Source organism: Carcharhinus amblyrhynchos, chromosome 25 (assembly GCF_965287045.1).
Source record: "Carcharhinus amblyrhynchos chromosome 25, sCarAmb.v2.hapA, whole genome shotgun sequence".
NCBI classification, from domain to species: domain Eukaryota; kingdom Metazoa; phylum Chordata; class Chondrichthyes; order Carcharhiniformes; family Carcharhinidae; genus Carcharhinus; species Carcharhinus amblyrhynchos.
Genome location: NC_137348.1, coordinates 20,784,620 through 20,807,081, shown reverse-complemented (window position 1 = coordinate 20,807,081; position 22,462 = coordinate 20,784,620). Strand labels below are relative to the sequence as shown.

At 40.3% G+C, this 22,462-nt stretch overlaps 1 protein-coding gene across 2 annotated transcripts in view; it reads right to left on the bottom strand.

The window, feature by feature from the left end:
- The window catches only part of LOC145358136 (nuclear receptor subfamily 6 group A member 1-like), a 379,208-nt gene that overhangs the window by 37,950 nt on the left and 318,796 nt on the right, over positions 1 to 22,462 (bottom strand). For both annotated transcript variants that reach the window (XM_080211815.1, XM_080211816.1), the window contains 2 exons: positions 18,828 to 18,883; positions 2,706 to 2,863 (listed from right to left, as the gene is read on the bottom strand). In XM_080211815.1, the coding sequence (XP_080067941.1) occupies positions 2,706 to 2,863; positions 18,828 to 18,883 (214 nt within the window). The remainder of the gene's footprint in view (positions 1 to 2,705; positions 2,864 to 18,827; positions 18,884 to 22,462) is intronic.

Here is a 22,462-nt window from a genome sequence, read left to right as displayed (position 1 = left end):
CAACAACTGGGAAATTTATATTCAAGTAAACAAATAAGGAATAAAAAGTCAGAAATGGTGACCATGTAATCACAAGATTGTTGGGAAAATCCATCTGGTTTACCCGATGTCTTTCAGAGGATGAATTCTGTTAACATAATGTGCTTAACTGTTGCTGGACTAACAATTCAGAGACCCTGGATAATCCTCAGGGGACTTGGGTTCAAATTCCACTACAGCAAATGGTGGAATTTAAACACAATAGAACCTCTGGGGTTAAAAGTCTACTGATAACCATGATACTTTTGTAAATTGTCATAAAAACTCATCTGGTTCACCGGGAAGGAAGCCTACTGTCCTCACCTGGTCTAGCTTACATGTGACTGCAGATCCACGGCAATGTTGATTGTTAAATGCCTAGCAAGCAACTCATTTGTATTCAACATTATGAAGAAAACACAAAGGAACAAAACCTGATGGACTACCTGACATCAATGCCTGGGAACAGCACTACCTGGAGTTTCCCATCCAAGTCACTCATCATACTGACTTGGAAATTAATCAATGTTCCTTTATCATTGCTGGGTCAAAATCCTGGCATTCCCTCCCGAACAGCACTGTGGGTGTACCTACGCAGCGATTCAAGAAGGCAGCTCACCAGCAGCTGAAGGGCAACTAAGGATGGACAATAAATGCTGGCCTAGCCAGTGATGCTCGTGTCATGTAAATGAATTTAAAAAACTCTTAACTGCACTCTGGAATGATTTATCAAGTCACTGGATTGTTGCAAATTACACTAATAAAGAATAAAGCTGGATGAACTACTGGCATTGAACTAGACATCAGATTCAAAAATAATAATGGTACAGTCAGTTCAACTGGTCATGCAAAATTCTTCTTACTAACATCTGAAGACCTAAGCCTGAATTAGAGATGCTATCCCACAGATTAATCATGCAATAACTTGACACAGCCATGCTCTCAGAGTCATACCTTTAGCCCAGAGTACTCCATCACCATTTCTAGATACGTCCTGTCACACCAGCAGGACTGGGTCACTAGAGATAGTGGTATAGTGGTTTAAGGTCAGATGGGAATAACTCTAGGGTCCTCAATACTGATAGTGATCCCACAAAGTTTCAAAACTGGCGCTGTCCCTGGTTTCTCCAAAATCAGGTCTTCCAGATACTATATTTGAAGGAGGCCATTCAGCTCATCGAGTCTGCACTGATGACAATCCTACCCAGGCTCCAACCCCACATATTTACCCTGCTAATCCCTCTAACCTACAAGTCCCTGAACACTAAGGGACAATTTAGCAAGGCCAGTCAACCTAACCTGCACATCTTTGGGTTGTGGGAGGAAACCAGAGTACCCGGAGGAAACCCATGCAGACACGAGGAGAATGTGCAAACTTCACACAGACAGTGACCAAACCAGGAATTGAATCTGGGTCCCTGCTGCTATAAGGCAACAGTGCTAACCATTGTGCCACCATGCCGCCCCATTCTCTGACCCCTAGCTATCAAGTGCATGAGACTAGTTCCCAGGGCTTCTTTGTGAGCTGCTAACTACACAAGGTCCAAATTGCAATCAAGTGCTGAATTGCTGAGTTTCCTCTGAGCCCTAACTGCATGAAGCCTGCTACCAGCAGAACCTTTTCATTATCCAGTCTCTTCCCCTATGGTAGAACACGCAGATAAATTGAAACTAGTAGTATCTTCTTTAGATCCACCCACTTTAATGATAACGTAGGCTTTTCGTTTCACAGACTACGTTTTAGCTAATTTAGCTTTAACTTCAAAACAAAACATCTGCCTGTACTGTACTTCTCTGCAAGCAGTGTAGACGATGTCTCCAGCTATCATGTTAAGAAAGCTCACCTGTTGTTTATGGGTCCCACTCTATTAAACAAATCTATTTTCTGATTTTCCACTTCTTGAGATGTTTTAGTAATCTCCAAAGCCCAACATTTTAGTTACCTTAATTCCTGAACAACAATCTTTTCAGAATTAAATATTGCTTCTAAAATGCCCCATGAACTAGATTTTCATCAAAATAACCACTCAAGGCAGGTAGCATTTTTTTCATCTCATAGAGGTTTACAGCATGGAAACAGGCCCTTAGGCAGATAATGACAACAGAGGTTGAGAATTCACCAAAGACCTTTAATATTGCAGTGGATTGAAAGGAATGCTCACACTTTTGGCAGCTCCTGGAAGTAAATAGAATAGTTTTTCAACAAACATTTTATACCTAAAAAGTAGGACTGGTGCTAACACTTTTTTAGGCCAGTATTCAGCACCAGTTCTGATGGATGGTATACCCACAAAACATTATAACTTGTCATTTACAAATATTGACCAAGTTGCTGAGTATGTAGAGCATTTTCTGTTCTTATTTCATGGTACATACTTATTTTACTTCAACCTAAGGAAAAGTCAGGGAATCTATATTCAAAAATGAAATGATGCAAATAGTGTAGATCAGAAAGCATTCATTTCCAAAAACAATACCAAATCATGTACGAATGAATAATATACATTTAGGAATTCATTGGGCACATTTTCATTTCTCTGCTAAATGAAGTGCTCAATTGTTAATATCATAATACAGCCATAATATTGGATTAAATAATCAAAAGTGAGCTGCTGCAAAATACAGAATTAAAAAATTCTGGACATTTAACTCAATCTTGCTTCAACATTTAACTCAAACACTCCCACCTTGAGGAAGGAGTGGAAACAGGCGATGGTTGGTTGCCCTCGGAGATGCCATTGCCAGGGGAGCTGTGATCACTGTCTCCATTGTTGCTCCATGAATTATTAGCCTCCTCCTCAAATTCTTGTCCAGACATAATTCTTTCAATTTCTTCTTCAGATATCTGAAATATATTTAAAAATTCTTTGAACAGCTTAAATATTTATTCATATGAATGAATATCTGTTCAATTAAAAAACAGAATACAGTGGACGTTGAAATCTTAAAGGAAAAGTTGAGAAAAGTGTGCTTGCAGATTGAACAGAGGCATGCTGTAAAACATTGGCCCCTATGTTTGGTCTCCCCAAAATAGAGCAGATTGCATTGTGAGCAGCAAATACTATAAATTGAAAGAAGTACATGTAGATTGTTTCACCTGGAAGTGCTGCATGGGACCTTGGGTAACAGCCATTCACACCTCCTCTAGACACAGCTATGTTTCATTATTTGTTCCATTACCACTCCTTTTGGCATTGTACTCCAACCCTTTTGGCATTTAATCTCTATAGTCTTCTACCCTGTCATAGACCCTTCCTTTTCTTTTTTCCATCCTTCCTCCTTTCACTTGCTCCAAAACTTACTACATTTTTAACTTTTCCCAGATCTGATGAAAGGTCATTAGTCTGACAAGTCATTCTGTCAATCTCTCTTTAGGTGCAGCCAGATCTTAATATTTCCACCATTTTCTGTTTTAATATCTGTTCAGTTATAAAAGGATGCAGCTGTTTCATAGTATACTTTGGGAAAATAGCTCAAGGACCATTTCTTCTTACCTCTTCCAACTGTAGAATTAAGATGCAAAGAGCACTTACTTTAGTAATATATTGAATTCTGAGTATTTCTTGCACAAACAGAAATTAAACACTACTTAATAAGTGGGGATGATTGCAACTGGTTAATTACAATTGCATCGTAAACAAATCCAAAAGATGTTCTGATCAATATATCTAGTGAGCCAGTAAATGCTATGAAAGTGAAAATGACTGTAATTCTACAAGATATAGTAACTACAAAAAAATTGCATATTTGTTTAAAGTGTCAGTCCACACTAAGTAACCAAAGAAAAATCTAGTCCAAGGGTCTATTGGTTCATTTCTAAAGGGGTCAATTTTTAACACCTGTACTCTTTAGAATTGGATGCACATGGGATGCAAAGGAGTACAGCAATGGATGAAAATCTGTTCCACTGAAACTGCCCATTTTGTATCTAATGCATACTGTGATGACACTGCGACAGTCCAAGAATTGTTTGGACTCAGTGAAGGAAATTTAGAAAAGCAAATTCCAAGTGGTTTGTGTCAGTTTACATCCACATAAAGTGTTATCCTCCGAATCTTGCTTAGCTCTCTGAGGGCATTAACAGAACTAATTTACAATCATGACAACGGAATCAAGCTTGGATATAGAATTAAAACAGGGTCAAGGACTGAATGAGGTTTTGAGAAGAGGAAGCAGTGTGTTGAGAAAAGGGAAATAGGACATGATTGCTAATGCTTTATCACAATTTTGAACATCCCTCCTTCTTTCAGTGTTGAGAGAAAAAGACTAAACTGGACTATGCTACTATATTTTCATGCTTCAACTTAATAAAATGTATATTCATATTATAGAGTATTAATAGTGTGAAACTAGAGGTTTGAAAAATGAAACCATCTTTTCATATTGATGGTTTATTTTTTGAAGCGGGGGGAATGTGATGATGTTGTGCCTTTTATATCATGGTTCTTGTGAAGGATATGTTAAAATTCAACTCTGTTTAAATGATGCCAGTCTGTCTGCTCGAAGCAGCCCACATGCTGAGAATTCAGAAGAATACTTTACCCTTGATACTGGGCTATTTGTTTTAATCTGAGCGTTGGGTTGCCCTCTGGGGTTTCAGATTAGGAATTTGATTAGGTTGATCGTCAGAGGTCAAGTTATCTGCTAATTGGAGGAGCTATGCTTAGAGGCAAGCAGACAGTTTTCTGCTTGGGTCTACAAGGAGCAGAAACTCCTCTCTTTGGAGACTGCAGTTTGGGACCTGCTAGAAAATAGGCGCCGCTCTCCGGAAAAGTTCTAGAAGCTTGAGGATTAGCAGCCTGTGTACCAGCATGTAAGCCTGTTGTTTGCTAACTGATTTTGAAGAGGCGTTTACAGCCATGAGGAATGTTGCTTAAATTGAAATAGAGATAGGCTAGCAGTTAAGAATTGTATCTTGTCATGTTTAAGGATTTCAACTGGTAAAGGTTATGCTTAGTCTTTTCTCTAATTAAACTGTTGTTAAATAAAATTTGATTTGATAAAAGCTTCCAAGTGGATCAATGGCATCACACCTGGAATGAAACACCTTACTCTCACACTAATGCCAAAAATAAAAAATAGTTGGGATCTAGTCTAACTTCATAGTATACTTTAGAATTTCTGATGATGTCTGCAACCGTGGGGCAGCAAGGTGACACAGTGGTTAGCACTGCAGCCTCACAGCACCAGGGACCCAAGTTCGATTTCCAGCTTGAGCCACCGTCTGTGTGGAGTTTGCATGTTCTCCCCATGTCTGCCTGGGTTTCCTCCGGGTGCTCCAAATTCTTCCCACAGTCCAAAAGATATGCAGGTTAGACAGATTGGCCATGCTAAATTCTCCCTCACTGTACACTACGTTGAAGTGTAGCCACTCGGGAATTTTCACAGTAACTTCATTATTGTGTTAATGTAAACCTTGTGACACTGATAAATAAACTGAACTTAAAGCAACAGTATTTACAGTTCAAGTTTCATTTACTGTTGAATGCTTTCACCAGAAATAGATGCAAGCTTCACAGTCAATTGGCAGAAGTGACATAATTTACACTCGCATACTATTTTCCTGATTTTATGCCAAATTTGCGTGTGCACACTTTAGTAAGTATTAATTGGGAGAATAGCGTTGCCAACAGAACTTTTTATTAGTTAGGAATCTAAAGGGGCATCCTCTTTTTTCCTTTTGGTGCTCAACTCTATGGATGAAGTTAAGTGAAAGATGTTTGAGAGTTTTGGAGTACTTGCTTTGGAAAGCAACTTATTCCTTGAGCAGTTAGTTTTGCAATGAAAATCTCTCTTTAGTTGTGATACTTGGATGAAGAGGAAGATGAGCAATGCATCAAGCCATGGCAAGCCACACTGCAAGACATGAAGATTGTTACTGCTTGTCATTATTTACATGTGTACACAGAGGTCTAACCTGGATATGTCCAACAATGCATGCAAAGGGTTTGACTCAGAGGAGGCAGAGGCAGAGCTGTGATGCATAATGGAACCTGGTAGCCCGAGAGGGCTCGGGGAGGAATGGGAAGGACGGCTCATATTCAGCCACTCCTTCACCCACAGCTCCCCCAGCTTGAAAACATCCTTGGCCTCTCCAACCCTCCCCATGCAGCCTGCTTGACTGATGCCAGCAAGCCCACCCCTCTTAAATTTAGTCAAGGCTTCCCACTATGCAGTTCCACAGTGGGAAGTGCTGGGACTGAAAAGCTGCTAGCCCTCTTATTATCTGACAGCTCTGATAGGTTGGTCATCCAGCCTCATGGGTGAAAGCCACAACTTCACACAAGTAATTGCCTGAGGACCATAAAACTCAGTTGTGAGTTCCAGGTTTGGGGGTGTGGGTCTGCCCTTGACTTTCCAGCTAGTTGGCGTGGTCACTATGACTGCATTAAATCCTGGCTCTGCTCTTTCCCTATGAACAACCAGTAGTGTAGCAAGAGAGAGCTCCACTTTGTTTCAAAATGGCAAAAAATTCACAAATTCCACAATGTCATCAAGCGCACCCATTTAGTCCAATGTACTGAACTGCAAAGTAGCACTGCATTCCTTAATTAAAAGGGCTACCATTCCACCAATACTCACCTGTAACTATTGGCACAAAAAAACTATCTGGAGGATTTTTTTTTAGATCAAATGGGCCTTTACGAGCAATAGTAGAGATGGTCCAGCTGCAAGTTGCACAATTTCCCCAGACGCTGAGCAACTTGACCCTATTCACTTTCTCAAACCAGGGTATTGTAGAAAGGCACAAATTATTTAGTGTACACAAAATAATGAAGATACACATTATCCTGTGAGGCAGCAATATAATTCAGGGGTATTTCAGTCATGTCTTGCTGCTACAGTAGTAAGTATAATTTCAACATAATCACTGATCAACATGACATTTCTAGTGACAGCAATTAAATCTGACAAGTATCATCATCATCCCTCTATGTAACTAAGATCAAGGAGCAGCAGAAAGTGTAGCAGCAATTTGCTGGACTACTAATCCAAAGACCCAGGGTAATGCTCTGGGGGCCCTGTGTTCAAATCTGGAATCGTCCTTTAGGGAAAGAAATCTGCCATCCTTACCTATTCTGGCCTACATTTGACACCAGACCCACAGCAATGTGGCTGACTTTTAAATGCCTTCTAAAATGACCTGGCAAGCCACTTAGTTATATCAAACTGCTACGAAGTCTCAAAGGAATGAAACTGGATGGACCACCAGGCATCAATCAAGACACCAGAAATGACAACAGCTAGGCCAAAATTGGGAGGGCTGTTTCACAGACAAATCAAGCAACAGCCCGATAGACAATGTCCCATACATTACCACCTCCAAGTATGTCCTATCCCTTTGACAGGACATACCTAAGAGAGGTAGTGGTACATGTTACATAATCAGGAGGGTGTTGCCCTGGGAGTCCCCAACATCGACTCCGGACCCCATGAAGTCTCATGGTACGAGCTCAAACATGAACAAGGAAATCTGCTGATTACTATGTGCAACTCCCACCATGAATCAGTATTGCTCAATGTTGAACACTACTTGGAGGAAGCACTGTGGGTGGCAAGGGTACACATTGTACTCTGGGTGGGTGATTTCAATGTCCATCATCACAGAGTCTCAGAAGTACCACTATTGACTGAATGGGTTGAGTCCTAAAGGACACAGTTGCTCGAGCAGTCTGCAGCAGCTAATGAGGGGACCAACAAGAGGGAGAAACATATTTGACCTCATCCTATCTACCTGCCTGCCACAGATGCATCTGTCCATGAGAAGATCAGTAGAAGTATTTGTGGAGATGAAGGTCCATTCAGAATACCCTCCATCATATTTTGTGCCACTACCACTGTGCTAAATGGGATAGATTTCGAACAGGCCCAGCACTCAAGACTGGGCATCCATTAGGTGCTAATGGACCATCATAATTGTACTTAACCACAATCTGTAACCTCCTGGCCTGGCGTATCCCCCACTCTACCATTACCACCAAGCCAGGAAATCAACTTTGGTTCAATGAAGAGCGCAGGAGGACATGCCAGAAATATGGGCATACCTAAAAATGAGGTGTTAACCTGGTGAAGCTACAACACAGGAAGACCTGCGCGCCAAAAGACATAAAAAGCAAGTGATAGACAGAGCTAAGTGATTCCAACAGATCAAGTCTAAGCTCTGCAGTTCTGCCACATCCAGCATGGAATGATGGACAATTAAACAAATTACTGGAGGAGGAGGCTCCACACATCTCCCCATCCTCAATGATGAGGGAACCCAGTGCATCAGAGTTAGAGATAAGGCTGAAGCATTTGCTGCAATCTTCAGCCAGAAGTGCCGAGTGATGATCCATCTCAGCTGCCACTGGATATCTCTAGCATCATAGATGTCAGTCTTCAACCAATTTGATTCACTTCACGTGATATTAAGAAATGGCTGAAGGCCCTGGCTGCTGCAAAGGCTATGGGCCCTGACAATATTCTGGCAAAAGCACTGAAGACATGTGCTCCATAACCTGTGGTTCCCTGAGCTAAACTGTTCCAGTACAGCTATCATCCTGACATCTACCCAGCAATGTGAAAAATTGCCCAGTTGTGTCCTGTACACAAAATGCAGGACAAATCCAACCTGGTCAAATACCACCTCATCAATCCATATGACATAAGAAATGGCTGAAGGTACTGGATCATCAGTAAAGTGGTGGAAGGTGTCATCAACAGTGTTATCAAATGGCAATTTCTGAGCAATAACCTTCCTGGCTACAGATGACCAATGTAGCATACCTATAGGATGAGGAGTGAAAATGTTACGACAACATCTTAGTGCCAACTGATTGAATGCCTGATTTTTGTGAATGGGTGCTATGAAATTGGTCTTCATTGTATTCTTTGGTTGAGCATGGGAGTGAATTCATTAGATAGAGAAAAAAGTGCAAGTTTGGAACCAACTGTAAGGCATCCAATATCCCCATCCCAATTCCATTGTAATCTGCTTTGGATCAGCTGTAGCAGGTCCTTAAGGGCAGAAACAAGTTAAGAGTTTGATGGATAGGTGGATATCTGCCATGTCACAAATCACTCTCTTGTTAGGTGCAGCCTTCTCCTGCAAAAAAAGTAGAAGAGGCTGAATGATAGTGGTAGGATATATAGGACAAAGCAGGGGTGGTTTCCCCATGCATCTACTGCCCCTGCCCTTCAAGTAGAGGTCAGGGGTTTGGAAGTTGCTTTGACTATTTGATGAATTACTGCAATGCATCTTGTAGATGGTACACACTGCCACACTGTACATCAGTGGTCCAGGGAGTGAAGATTTATTGTGGTGGATAGAGTGCCAGTTAAGCTGGCTGCTTTGTTTTAGCTGCTGTTGAGTTTCTTGCATGGAATAATCTCCAGGAAAGTGGAGGTTATTCCATCATAATCCTGACCTATGCCTTATAGATAATGAACAGGAGTTTGGGAGTCAGAAGGTGAGTATTCACCACCAAATTCCCAGCCTCTGCCCTGCTCTTGTATTTATGTGGCTTGTCCAGTTCTGTTTTTAGTCAGTGGTAACCCCTAGGATGTTGATAGTAGCAGATTCAGTGATGGTAATGCTAATGATTATCAAGGGGAGATGGTTAGATTCTCTCTTGTTGGAGCTGATCATTGCCTGGAAAATGTGTGGCTTGAATGTTACAAGTCACTTATCAGCCCAATCCTGGATATTGTCCGGCTCTTGCTGCATTTGGACATGGACTGTGTCAGTACTGGGGAGTCGGGAATGGTGCTGCAAATACATTAAAAGTAATTCAAAGCAATTTATTTTCAGAATATTTGTCTTTTTTCTTCTATTTACACAACAAGTCTAGATTTCCAACCTTGAGGCAGAAATTACATGTCGGGCCATTTCCTGACATAGTGATCCAATCTCCTGCCTAGCAGTTCCCCTCCTGTGTTACTCCCATGGTGGGATGGCAGGGACTTTCAAAGCAGGCTTGAAGGTGGAGGTGGAGAAATTAAATCATTTCTCTCATTTCACTGAGACATTAGTCTAGTTCTGTAAACATTAGGCACCAGCCCTCACCTCTCATCACTACCAACCCTCCCCCCCATGTCCCTTCCATACCTTCTCATACCATCTCCATTTCCCCATGTCCCCTCATGTTGTCTCCACTATGGACAGAACAGGAAGATAATCATGAAATTTTTAAAACAGCCATTGAAAACTTCTTCAAAAAAGTTTCATCCTCGCAGGAGCTCATAAAACTTTGAAACACAGCCATTCAAACACTGCTTGAAAAAGATTAATCCTTTTAAGTATTCATAGAACTGTCAAAATAAACAAACAGGCAGTCAAAAACCTCTTCAAAAAAACTTAAAGGTCCTAACTGTTCATAAAACTATCAAAATAACCTTCACAGTTCTCCTGACAACTTTTATCAACAACCCCTGCTGAGCTGACTCAATCAGTTGAGCTTGGAGCTCAACTAAACATTCACAATGGGATTCCAAAGTATAGGTGTGTCACCAAAGCCCCTAGAGCAGAGTACATTACAATCTTTTGAAGGAGTGCACCAGATGGCAGATGGGGGTCCACCTCTACAATGGACTAGCTGCCTGTGGGCTCACAACCCACATTCTTATCCTGTAGCTATAAAAAAACCCACAATGGTAGACGGAATCCTGGAAATGGATCAGACTGTTATTTTTAACTCACAACCATCTCCATTCCAATACATATTGAGGTATGAAATTCTGGACCCAAACAACCTTTTGCCGAAATAAATGTCTTAACATTTTTTGAAATTCTCTCTGCTCTCTCATCTTACATAAGGGATTTCATAAAGCTTGATTTTAACAAAGTAAATTGCTACTTTGCAAGAAAATTCACTCTTCTGTAAAATTAAGCAAGTAGCCTTTTAGGTTATAATCAGACGTCTATGTTATGTACACTTTCTTACATTAGAAGTGTACATAAACAAAATCTCATTCTAAAATAATTTGGAATTAATATTTGTTCAAAAAAATCACCAGCACTTTTAAGCATTTGACAATTAAGCATCAATGCATAATAATTTAAATAATCTGCAAGAGTCACATTTATACAATAATCTTATAACCAAGTAGAAATATTGCAACCCAGGTTGTCAAGTAAGTGTGTACTAATTGCTTTTCTTACTATATGAAAAACAACAAAGGTTGGAATTCCCTTACCTCATCTGCGGCTGGGATTCTCTGGACCCGCTGTAGTGAATGGAGATTTGAGCGAGCACCAAATTCTCCATTCTCGCTGGCAGTGGTGATGGGGTGTACAACATCGGAGAACTCTAGCCAGATAATTCCTTTATTTGTTAGTGCATCCAGAAACTTAACTGAATAGAACTTGACTATGATTTCTGGCTACTCTTTCAGGCATGTGTTATGCCATTATGCATAACCCTTTTCTCACTCACTTCCTTCTAAGTTCAAGAAGAGTTAGCTCTGCACTCTTTGACATGCATTTTACTCACACTTCCTAGCAAGATTCAAATTGCTTGCTAATCAATTAGAAGGATAAAACTGCACTCTTGCGAAGGAACACAAGCCTATAATTAGTTTCTTGGGTGCTACTGGGACTACTAATACTCCAATATGCCAAATAAGAAATGTGTGCACTTACTACCGGAACTGTATCGCCTGCCATATTGGTTAACAGAAAATATCTGACCTTTGCCCATGCCTGAACCAGGATTTAGCCCAATGCATATACCATTTGTGGCCCTGTGCCCATCTGAGGTCTTTGTTTGGAGACTTACTTATCCTAAGCCAACCGTCAACGGCAACAACTACATTCAAGGAAACCAAGACAAGGGATTGCTGGCAAAGCCCAACCAAGTAACTTACAAGAATGAGGAACTGGGAGTAAAGGTTAGGAAACAGTATGTTCCTATTAATCTTGCATTGAAGAAACCAATCCCGCCACTTCCAACCTATTACCTGTCTTCCTGGACCCAATCCTCAATCTCCTAAACCTGATGCATGATCTTTCCCTTCCCAATCTTCCAATCTCTGGCACCATGTTCCCTGAAGCTCTTACCCAACTTGTTCCAGATTCTCATACTGTCCCCAATTCTTGAGTAACCAATCCCAGCATGGCATTTCCCAGCCTAACCACCTGGTTCATATCGCATCATACTATATCTGGGGATCCTTAGGCCCCACTATTCAAGAGCAGGAAAAGTACACCACTTCTCAGACGCTAATAGAATTTTTGGGTCATGATTAGCATCAAATAACTATTTCTTAACTAATGAAAAATAAAAAGAGTAGGATCCTGGAATTGCAGTGAAGCTGAGACCATTCCTCAAAGAATCAAATCAGTTGAACTAAGCAGGAACGGAATGGCAAATAAGGAAAGGAAAATAAAGAAATGAGCAATAAAAAAGGAAGCTTGATAAAATACACAATAAGAAATATGGAGAGGGGTCAAGGACAGCCTTTAAGCTATAACAGCAGGAAAGAAAAACTATAACAGCAAGAAAAAATGTTGTGGATGCTGGAAATCTGAATTAAAAAAAGAAAATCCTGGATTAACTCAGGTCTGACAGCATCTTTGGAAAAACAAACAGAGTTAACACTTCAAGTCCATTTGACTCTTCTACAGAACTGAAGAGGGATAGAAAAGTAATGAGGGGGTGGAGGAGGTGGAACAAAATAAAGCCCAGGAGCTAAGAAGAGACTGACACAAGACAAAGGGAGTATTAATGATGGCATTAAGCTAAGGTAAGCAGAATGTGCTAACAGGAGAACAAAGATCAATGTTCAGTGAAAGCAAAACTAGAAAACAAGTGGCAGATGGCCCTATTGGGGAGGGGGGTAAAGTTGTATTGAGACAAACCAAGGAAACAACAAACAAAAAGGGAGTCAAGGTGGAGAGGAAAGTTCACAATCTCAAGCTGTTGAATTCAGTGTTGAGTCCAGGAGGCTGTAACATTCCTTAATTGAAGGTGAAATATTGTTCCTCAAGTTTGGCATCAGTGGAGCATTGCAGCAGGCCACGGACAGACATGCAGGCATGAAAGAAAGATGCTGAGTTGAAATGGCAAGTGACTGGAAGGTTGGAGTCATGCTTGCAGATGGAATAAGGGTGTTCTAGTGTGGTCACCCACTCCGCATTTACAGGAGACAGTTTTGGGAGCAGTGAATATAGTAGACCAAATTGAAAGGGATCCAAGTGAAATGCTGCTTCATCTAAAAGAAGTGTTTGGGCCCTGGATAATGAAGAGGGAGGAGATAAAGTGTGATGGTCTTGGTTGATCTGACACTCACTCAGTCCACTTTCCTGCATTCTATCCTTAACCCTTGATTCTCTTGCTGATTGAAAACTTATCAATCTCAGCCTTTAAAATGTTAAAGAACTCAGCCTCCATTGTTTCCTGGGGTAAAGAATTCCAAAGATGCACCATTCTTTGACAGAAGAAATTCTTCTTTAAATCCATCTTAAATGAGCAACTTCTTATTTTGCGACTATGCCCTCTGGTCCAACATTCTCCTATGAGTGGAAATATCCTCCCAACATTTACCCTGATTTCTCCTAAGAATCTTATAGGTTTCAATCATATCACCTCTCATTCTTCTGAACTCTAAGTACAGTCCCAACTTCCTTTTTACTGCCTCCAATGATAATATATCTTTCCTTAAATCAGGAGACCAAAACTGTACAAAGAATTCTAAATGTGGCCTTACCAATACCTTGTACAGTTGCAGCAACACCTCTACTTTTATACTCTAGCCTCCTTGAATTAAAGCCAGTATTTAATTTGCCTTCCCTATACCATGCTGCATTTGTATGATACTATAAGCAAGGACTCCCAGTTCCTTTTTGCTATGGCTTTCTGCAGCCTCCCTCCCTTTAAATAATAATCTGCCTTCTCATTCTTCCAAAATAAATAACCTTACATTTTCCTACATTGAATTCCATTTGCCAATTTTCTGCTCATGCACTTAACCTGCAAGTATCTCTCTGTAAACGAGTTATACCCTCATTACAACCTACCTTCCTTCCCACCTTTGTTATTATCTGCAAATTTGACCACATTACACTTTGCTCCTTCCTCCAAATCATGGAATCATATAGTGCAAAAGGAGTTCATTTGGCCCATCGAGTCTGCACCGACCGCAATCCCACCGAAGCCCTATCCACACAACCTCATGTATTTACCCTAGTTAGTCTCCCCAAAGACTAACTAAGGGGCAATTTTTAGCATGGCCAATCCATCTTACATATCTTTGGACTGTGGGAGGAAACCAGAGCACCCGGAGGAAACCCATGCAGACATGGGGAGAATGTGCAAATTCCACACAGGCAGTGACCTAAGCTGGGAATCGAATCCCCCAGGAATCCAGGCTCCTGGCACTGCAAGGCAGCAGTGCTATCAATTGTGCCACCATGCTGCCCAAATCATTAACATACAATGTGAAGAGCTAAGGTCCCAGCTCTGGTACTCCACTGGCTATTGTCCTCCAACAGAAGATGATTCTGTAAATGTATTTTATACATTTATGTATAATAACATGAGACATTCCAGTTGCAATGAGGCAAATGGACAAATCTAGAAGATAAATCAATTAAGCTAAAACATTGTGTTCAGTGATTTTTTTTTAAATATGTGTGGAATGCTGGTAATCTTCTACTTTTGGAAGCCTTGTTAAATGCATCACCTTCAATCTCCAGACCTTGCTTTACCCTTACTTTTATAAGACACCTGTCAATAAGTCATCCCATAAATCATTACGAAATGTCAGAACAATTCAGTCAAAAAGGCTTAAAGGTTTGAAGGAAAGAATCTGCAAATCTTTAATTGACCAGTGCATATTTATTTCAAATCTTGCAGAGTTAAAGGGATGCAAGTTTTACGCATGCCGTTGGAATGTTGCTTTCAAATTCTAAAGTAGAAATTAAGAATATATTATTCAACCAAAGTTAATAGTGGAAGGAGGCTAGCAATCTTCATGTGTTGAAGTGTAATGTAAATAGAATTTATGTCCACCCCCACCCCCTCACTTTGTGCTGGCAGATAAATTATTGGTCTGGAGGGGAAGCATGGTGGCACAGTGGCTATCACTGCTGCGTCACAGCACCAAGGATACAGGTTCAATTCCAGCCTTGGATGACTATACAGAGCTTGCGTGTTCTCCCAATGTCTGTGTGGGTTTCCTCTGGGTGCTACAGTTCCCCTCAATAGTCCAAAAATGTGCAGGTTAGCTGGATTACCCCTTAGTGTCTCAAGTTGTGTCGGTTAGGGGGATTAACGGGGTATATACACGGGATAACAGTGATAGAGCCTGGGTAAGATGCTCTGTTGGAGAGTCGGTGCTGACGCAATGGGCTGAATGCTCTCCATCTGTACACTACGGATTTTATGACCGTTTTGTTTCCACATTCCTCATTATTACTATCAAAATGTATCACTTTGCATTTCTCTACTTTAAATCTCTTCGATGTCTCTGCCCATTCCTCCAGCACATCCTCTTGAAATTTATCATGATCTTCCTTGCATTTCATCATACTTCCAAGTTTCGCATCAGCTACAAACTTTGAAATTGTGTCCCTTCCTACTTTTGTTTAAGTTATTACTGTATCTCAATAAGAGCAGCAGTCATTGTGCTGAACCCTGTGTACATTCCTCCAGGCCATTCCATTTCTGCACTGCTGTTCTCACCCTTTCCTCTCCTTCCCAGAGCTATGATATGGTTAAAACAGCTGAACAACAGGGGAACCCTAAGTCAGTGATGGTAATGCCATTGAAACACGATCACTGTCTGGTACTGTGTGGGGCGAATGTTACTTGCTATTTATCAGGCTAAGCCTGAATGTTTTCCAAGACTTCCTACATATGGACACAGGATGCTTCAGTATCTGAGAAGTTGTGAAAGGTGCTGAGCATTATGCAATCTCAACATCCCCTCAACTGACTTTATGGTGAAGAGAAAGGTTTCTGAAGGTGTTAGGTCTTGGACCCTACCCTAAGAAATTCTTGCAGCAATGTTTTGGGACTGAGATGAGTGACCTGTTATAACCATCTTCCCTTCTACAAGGTAATACTCTAAATGGAGAGTTTTCCCCAAATCCCATTGACTCCAGTTTTGCTACACCGGAGTGCTTTGATGTTACACTCGATCAAATGCTGCCTTGATGTCAAGGGCAGTCACTCTCACCTGATCTTTTGGTTCAACTCTTTTGTCCATTTGGGGACTAATGAAACCAGGAGCTGAGTGGGTCTGTCAGAATCCAATCCAAAACAAATGCCAATGAGCATGTTATTGCTGCTTGATTGCACTGTCAACGACACCTTTTGTCAGTTTGCTGATGATCAAGAGTAGACCAGGTGAAGCAGTAATTGGCAGGGTTAGAATTATCCTGCTTTTGGTGGATGTAGCTGCGTGATTTTCCGCATTGTTGGGTAGACGAATGTATTGTAGCTGTACTGGAATAGTTTGGTGAGGGACGTAGCTAATTCTGGAGCACAAGTCTTCAGTATTATTGCTAGAAAAGTATGAGGGCCCGTTGTCCTTGCAGTATCCAGTGCCTTCAGCTATTTCTCAATATCACGTGGAGTGAATTCAGTTGACTGAAGATTGACATCTGTAATGCTGAGGACTTCAGCACCTGGATGAAGATGGCTGCAAATGCTTCAATCTTATGTTTTGCACTGATGAATTCCCCCATCATTGATGATGTAGGTATTTGTGAAACCTCCTTCTCTAGTTACTTGTTATTCACCACAATTCATGACTGGATGTGGCAGGACTGCAGAGCTTAGATCTGATTTGTTGCTTCTGGATTGCTTAGCTCTATTATATGCCACTTATGCTGTTTAGCATGCAATTTGTCTCGTGTTGGAGCTTCACTAGGTAACCATGTCATTTTAATGCCTGGCGCTGCTCATGAATACTAAGGGCCAATTTAGCATGGCTAATCCACCTAATCTGCACATCTTTGGACCAGGGTTGATCCTCCAGCCTGATGGTAATAGTAGAATGGGATATATGCCAGGCCATGAGGTTACAGATTGTGGTTGAATACAATCCAGCCGCTGATGGCTCACAGAGTCTCATGGATGCCCAATTTTGAGTTCTAGATTTATTTGAAATCAATCCCATTTAGCATGGTGGTAGTAGAACACAAGGTGTAGGGTATCCCCATTGTGAACTTGCGGCTTCAACTCAATAAAGTGGTTATTCCTACCAATACCATCATGGACAGATACATCTGCAACAGGTAGATTAGTGAGGATGTCATGCAAGGTTTTCAATCTTTTCTGTTGCAGTTTCATACAACTGAATGGCTTTTCGGCACTTCAAAGGGCATTTAAAAGTCAACTCCCTTGCTGTAGGTCTAGAATTACATATAGGCTAGGTCAATTTAGGACAAATTTTTTTCCTTAAAGGATAGGTGTTTATGACAATTTCATGATCACCATTACTGAGATTAGTTTTTAATTCCAAATTTTATTAATCAAATGTAAATTCCATCAGTGCGGAAATGGACTTGAGCCCATGTCTCCAGAGCATCAGCTTGGACCTCTGGATCGCTAGTCCAGTGACATTACCAATACATCACTGCCTTTCTTGGCTTCACTGGCAGCAGTGCTGTTTGGGACCATAAATGTTGGAGTAGATGTAGGTCATTTGGCCTACTGAATCTGTTCCATTGTTCAATGAGAATGATCTAATACGATGATCTTCAACTCCACTTTCCCACCTTATCCTGGATTCCTTTACTCATTAAAAATGTCTTAGCCTTGAACAAACTTCATCAACCCAGCCTTTACAGACCTCTGTGGTAAAGAATTCTACATATTCATTACCATCTGAGGGGAAAAAAATCCTAATCTGTTTTAACGGGGCAACCCCTAACACTGAAATTACGCCCTCTGGTCTTAGACTCTCCCACAAGGGTAAACAACTTCTCAACATCTACTCTGTCAAGCACCTGATAATCCTATGTCTCAAAAGGAATGTCTGATGGTTGTGGAAGGTGCTGTATAAATACATATTCCTTTCAGCTTACACCTGCCAGCCTCCACATTCAATAGATCATTCTCTGCCACCTCCAAATTGATACCACCATTAACCACATCTTCTCCCTCTACCCTTATAACATTTTGAAGGGAGTGTTCCCTGTGCCACTCTGGACCACTCTTCAATGCTCCTTCCAGGTGAAACAACTATTATTTGATACCTAGCAGAATTATACCTTGATACTATAAAACTATCCCCTCAATTTGATAAGCATAAGTTTACCCGAAATATAAATTTAAGAAGTCTATGCCAACGAAAGTAGCAGCAAGAGATTTTGTTTCACTTAATTTTCGCTATAAATCTGCTTTGGAAAGGAAAAAAAAACATTCTTTTCACAGGCACAGATACTGCTCTAAATTCAGTTTAAAAGAAGTACATTTTTGGAATAATAAAATAGAAGTAGTGAGGTCAGAGCAGCAGAGGTTTATGTTTATTTCACACCTAGATTTGAGATGAACAGGGTGAACTTATTTAGTATTTGTTGCACTTGCCTTTCATCCTTGAAAATGACAAAATAACTTTATGCACAAAGTACTTTGTATAATCAAAAGATTTGAGACTGGACACTTTTTTTGACAGTAATTGGTAGATGACTGTAATAATCAAGGTGAGCATTGTTTAGCCACATTAATCCAGGAAAAGTAAACAATATTTGCCACTTCAACACTGTTATAGCTAACATTACATTATGTTCATACAATATTTTGTTGAAACATTTATTGCTATTTGTTCAACTAACTTAAGTCAATGATATATTGTTCAATTTCCATGACTGTAAAAATTACCTGAACAGGGCCAATACTTTTGTTTCTACCTCCTGGCATTCCATCCTCCCTGATTGCTGCAAAAAAAAACTTAGATTAATATCACCATTAGTGCATTTACAAGATTTTACAAAATTTACAAAAGTGCATTTACAAAATGATTTTCATTTGATATAAGTTTTGTGCAAAGTATTTCCTTGATTTGCTCTTGTCACACATCAATTAGAAAACAGGCAGATGATATCCACAGGTTTCTGCCAGTGTTAGTCCGAGCTAACCATTAACAATTATATCAAAGGCACTCTTCTGTTGACTCTCCTTCAAACATGCTAGGAAAGAAACTAACACCTATTTGTCTCCCTTGCCTTAATAGTGATGGAACTATGAATTGGATCGCAGTAACCTGTATACTTCTTTTCAATGTGCCTAGATTTTTAATAAAGGAAATTGTGATGTTTAAAAAATGATTACTAAAATATTTCCCCCACAGATAAAGTATTGCAGTTAGGTATTCTGAAAAACAAGATGCACTCTTCAAAAACAATATAATTTATATAATAGAGCTCACTGAGCATTAACAGAATTTTAGACAAATAGTCTTTGTGCAGGTATGAACAAGTACATATATTTGATTTAATTTAGTATTGTCACATGTATTGGTATACAGTGAAAAGTATTGTTTCTTGCATGCTATACAGACAAAGCATACCATTCATAGAGAAGGAAAGGAGAGAGTGCAGAATGTAGTGTTACAGTCATAGCCAGGCTGGAGAGAAAGATCAACTGAGTGCAAGGTAGGTCTATTCAAAAGTCTGATCACAGCAGGGAAGAAGCTGTTCTTCAATCGATTGATATGTGACCTCAGACTTTTGTATCTTTTTCATTTAATATGAAAACCAATTTCTTCAATATCTCAACATTAATTTAATTTCCAATTAAGTAGCTCAACATAATATCTAATAAAACATGGTAAGAATTTTCTTATCCCATATTCCTAAAAATCTGAACTCTGCTCAAATTAAAATATATTCTATCACATCAAACTTTGGTTCAAGCTGTTTCAACCCTTGCAAACTTTTTAATTTATTTCAATCAAATACTTGCTATTGGAACAAGTTGATTAGTAAGTGATCAACGAGTCACAAAAACTTAATGTACAGTACCAAAAACTGCAATAATGCCAGCCTGTTTCCCAAATAACAAGTTAGATTATCATCAGTTATTTTAAATCTGTGGAATACTTTTTAAAAAAAATTACAAGGTTATCTGCCACTTAGTATCAGTCTGAAAAAGTATACATAAAAAATTAAAATATTTAAGTTTTAAGTTTAGAACATAGAATGAAACCCTCTGCAGTCCTTTGACTGACATTGAGATGTTCAGTGAAGCTGCCTAAAATAGGCACCAAAAGGATCTTTAATTTGCAAGTGGCAGACCCAGTGTCAGTTTCATAATCCTGCACCGTAATTGGCAGTCCTTCTGGATTCTTCTGGAGTTTAAAGTGCTTGCTAGAGACCACCAACAAAATGTTTTTGTTCCCTTTATCTTACTTTGGTGCAAGGAGGAGAAAGAATTTTCCTCCTGGCTCCATAACAATGCTGTTGGCAGCTGCCAGCCTGCACCTGTCCCTCTCATTCAGCTTCTCATTCCTCACCTACGTGAACACACACACACACGTAATCAGACCTGACAGCAGCTGCCAGGGATGTAACTAGGTTGAATTGGAATGAGGCAATAAACTGCCTCTTGACATCGGATTGACCTCCAGAGCTTACTGCTATTACGAAAATGAAGCCTGAGGTTCAATTTGGCCCCAGGCTTGGCTCTTTGGCTTCCGCTAGCTGCATCAAGTACACTGTTAATCTGACGCTTAAAGTCCCACTGCTTAATGATGATGTGTTCTCTTAAACAGAACTCATCTTTTTTTCTTATTTTGCATTAGTAGCTGCACTCCACCTAGTATAACCAACTATTTCACAAGGAGTAGTCTGTTGCCTAAATAGAAACTATGGATATTGATCATTACTTGCAAGTTTTGGGGGAGAAGAAAGCAGAGTTGAGCAGGCACATACATGACGGATGAATTTTCACCTTGTGATCAAATAGAAAATAACTTTAACTGCTACTTGCAAAGAGGCCAAGGTAATCATACATGAAAAGCCTGCACAAGAAGGAGTACTGTGCGCAGTTCTGGTCGCCTCACTACAGGAAGGATGTGGAAGCCATTGAGAGGGTGCAGAGGAGATTTACAAGGATGTTGCCTGGATTGGGAGGCATGCCTTATGAAAATAGGTTGAGGGAGCTAGGTCTCTTCTCCCTGGAGAGACGAAGGTTGAGAGGCGACCCGATAGACGTTTATAAAATGTTGAGAGGAATAGATAGGGTGGATTCTCGGAGGCTATTTCCCAGGGCTGAAATGGTCGCTACGAGAGGACACAGGTTTAAGGTGCTGGGGAGCAAGTACAGAGGAGATGTTAGGGGTAAGTTTTTCACTCAGAGGGTGGTAAGTGAATGGAATCGGCTGCCATTGATGGTGGTAGAGGTGAACTTGCTGGGGTCTTTTAAAAGACTTCAGGATGAGTACATGGGATTTAATGGGATTGGGAGTTACAGATAGTTCTATGGCCTGGTAGGTATGGATGTGATTGACGCAACTTGTGGGCCGAAGGGCCTGTTTGTGCTGAAGTGTTCTATGTTCTATGTTATGTTCTAACTATTCTCCATGGAGAACATGACTGAACTTTTTCTTTATTATCATGATGTCAAAGCAATAAACCACTTTAACAATAAAGAAGGTTGCTAGTGCCTTCAAAGCTGATTTCAACTTGAAATTTATGATTCGTGGTTTTCCATGCAACAGTAAGAGATTAATGGCAAAGCTCCCCCAACTTGCTGTGCACACTGGCATAATGCTGATCACAGATGTCACAGACATTATTCATCAATTTCCCCATGGAAAACAGGAAGCAAATAGAAGAATCCCACATTTTTATAATCTAGTTGGATTTGCTAAAGCACAGGATATTATAGATAACACATATTGCAATATGGGTCCTTAGCCATAGAATAATTTGCCTTTTAAAATTCTTTCATGAGATGTTAACAATGCTGACTAGACCAGCATTTGCTGCCCATTCCTGATTCCCCTGACAAAGTGATGGTGAGCCACCATCTTGAGTTGCTACAGGTACACACAAATTGCTGTTTGGAAGGAAGTTCTAGGATTTTGTTCCAGTGACAATGAATTTAATTCCAAGTGAGGATGGTATGTGGCTTGGAAGGGAACTTGGTGGTGGTGTTCCTGTGTATCTGCTGATCTTGTCCTTCAAGGTGGTAAAGGTGACTGGTTTGAAAGGTGCTGTTGACTGGTTGTTGCAGTGCATCTTATCTATGGTACACACTGCCGCCACTGTGTGTTGGTGGTGGAGGGAGCTTCAAAAGCAGAAAGGAGATTTACTTGATTTCTCTATAGTTGGTCTGTGAGCACACAGACAAAATAATTCCAAGTCAAAACTAGCTACTCGCCTAAATAGACTATCATTCACTGCTGCTACACTCAGAAATACAATAGCATGGAGCTGATTTTCATGTTAGCACAGCACACTTGCATAAGGAAAGGTGATGGCATAGTGATATTGTCACCGCACTAGCAATCC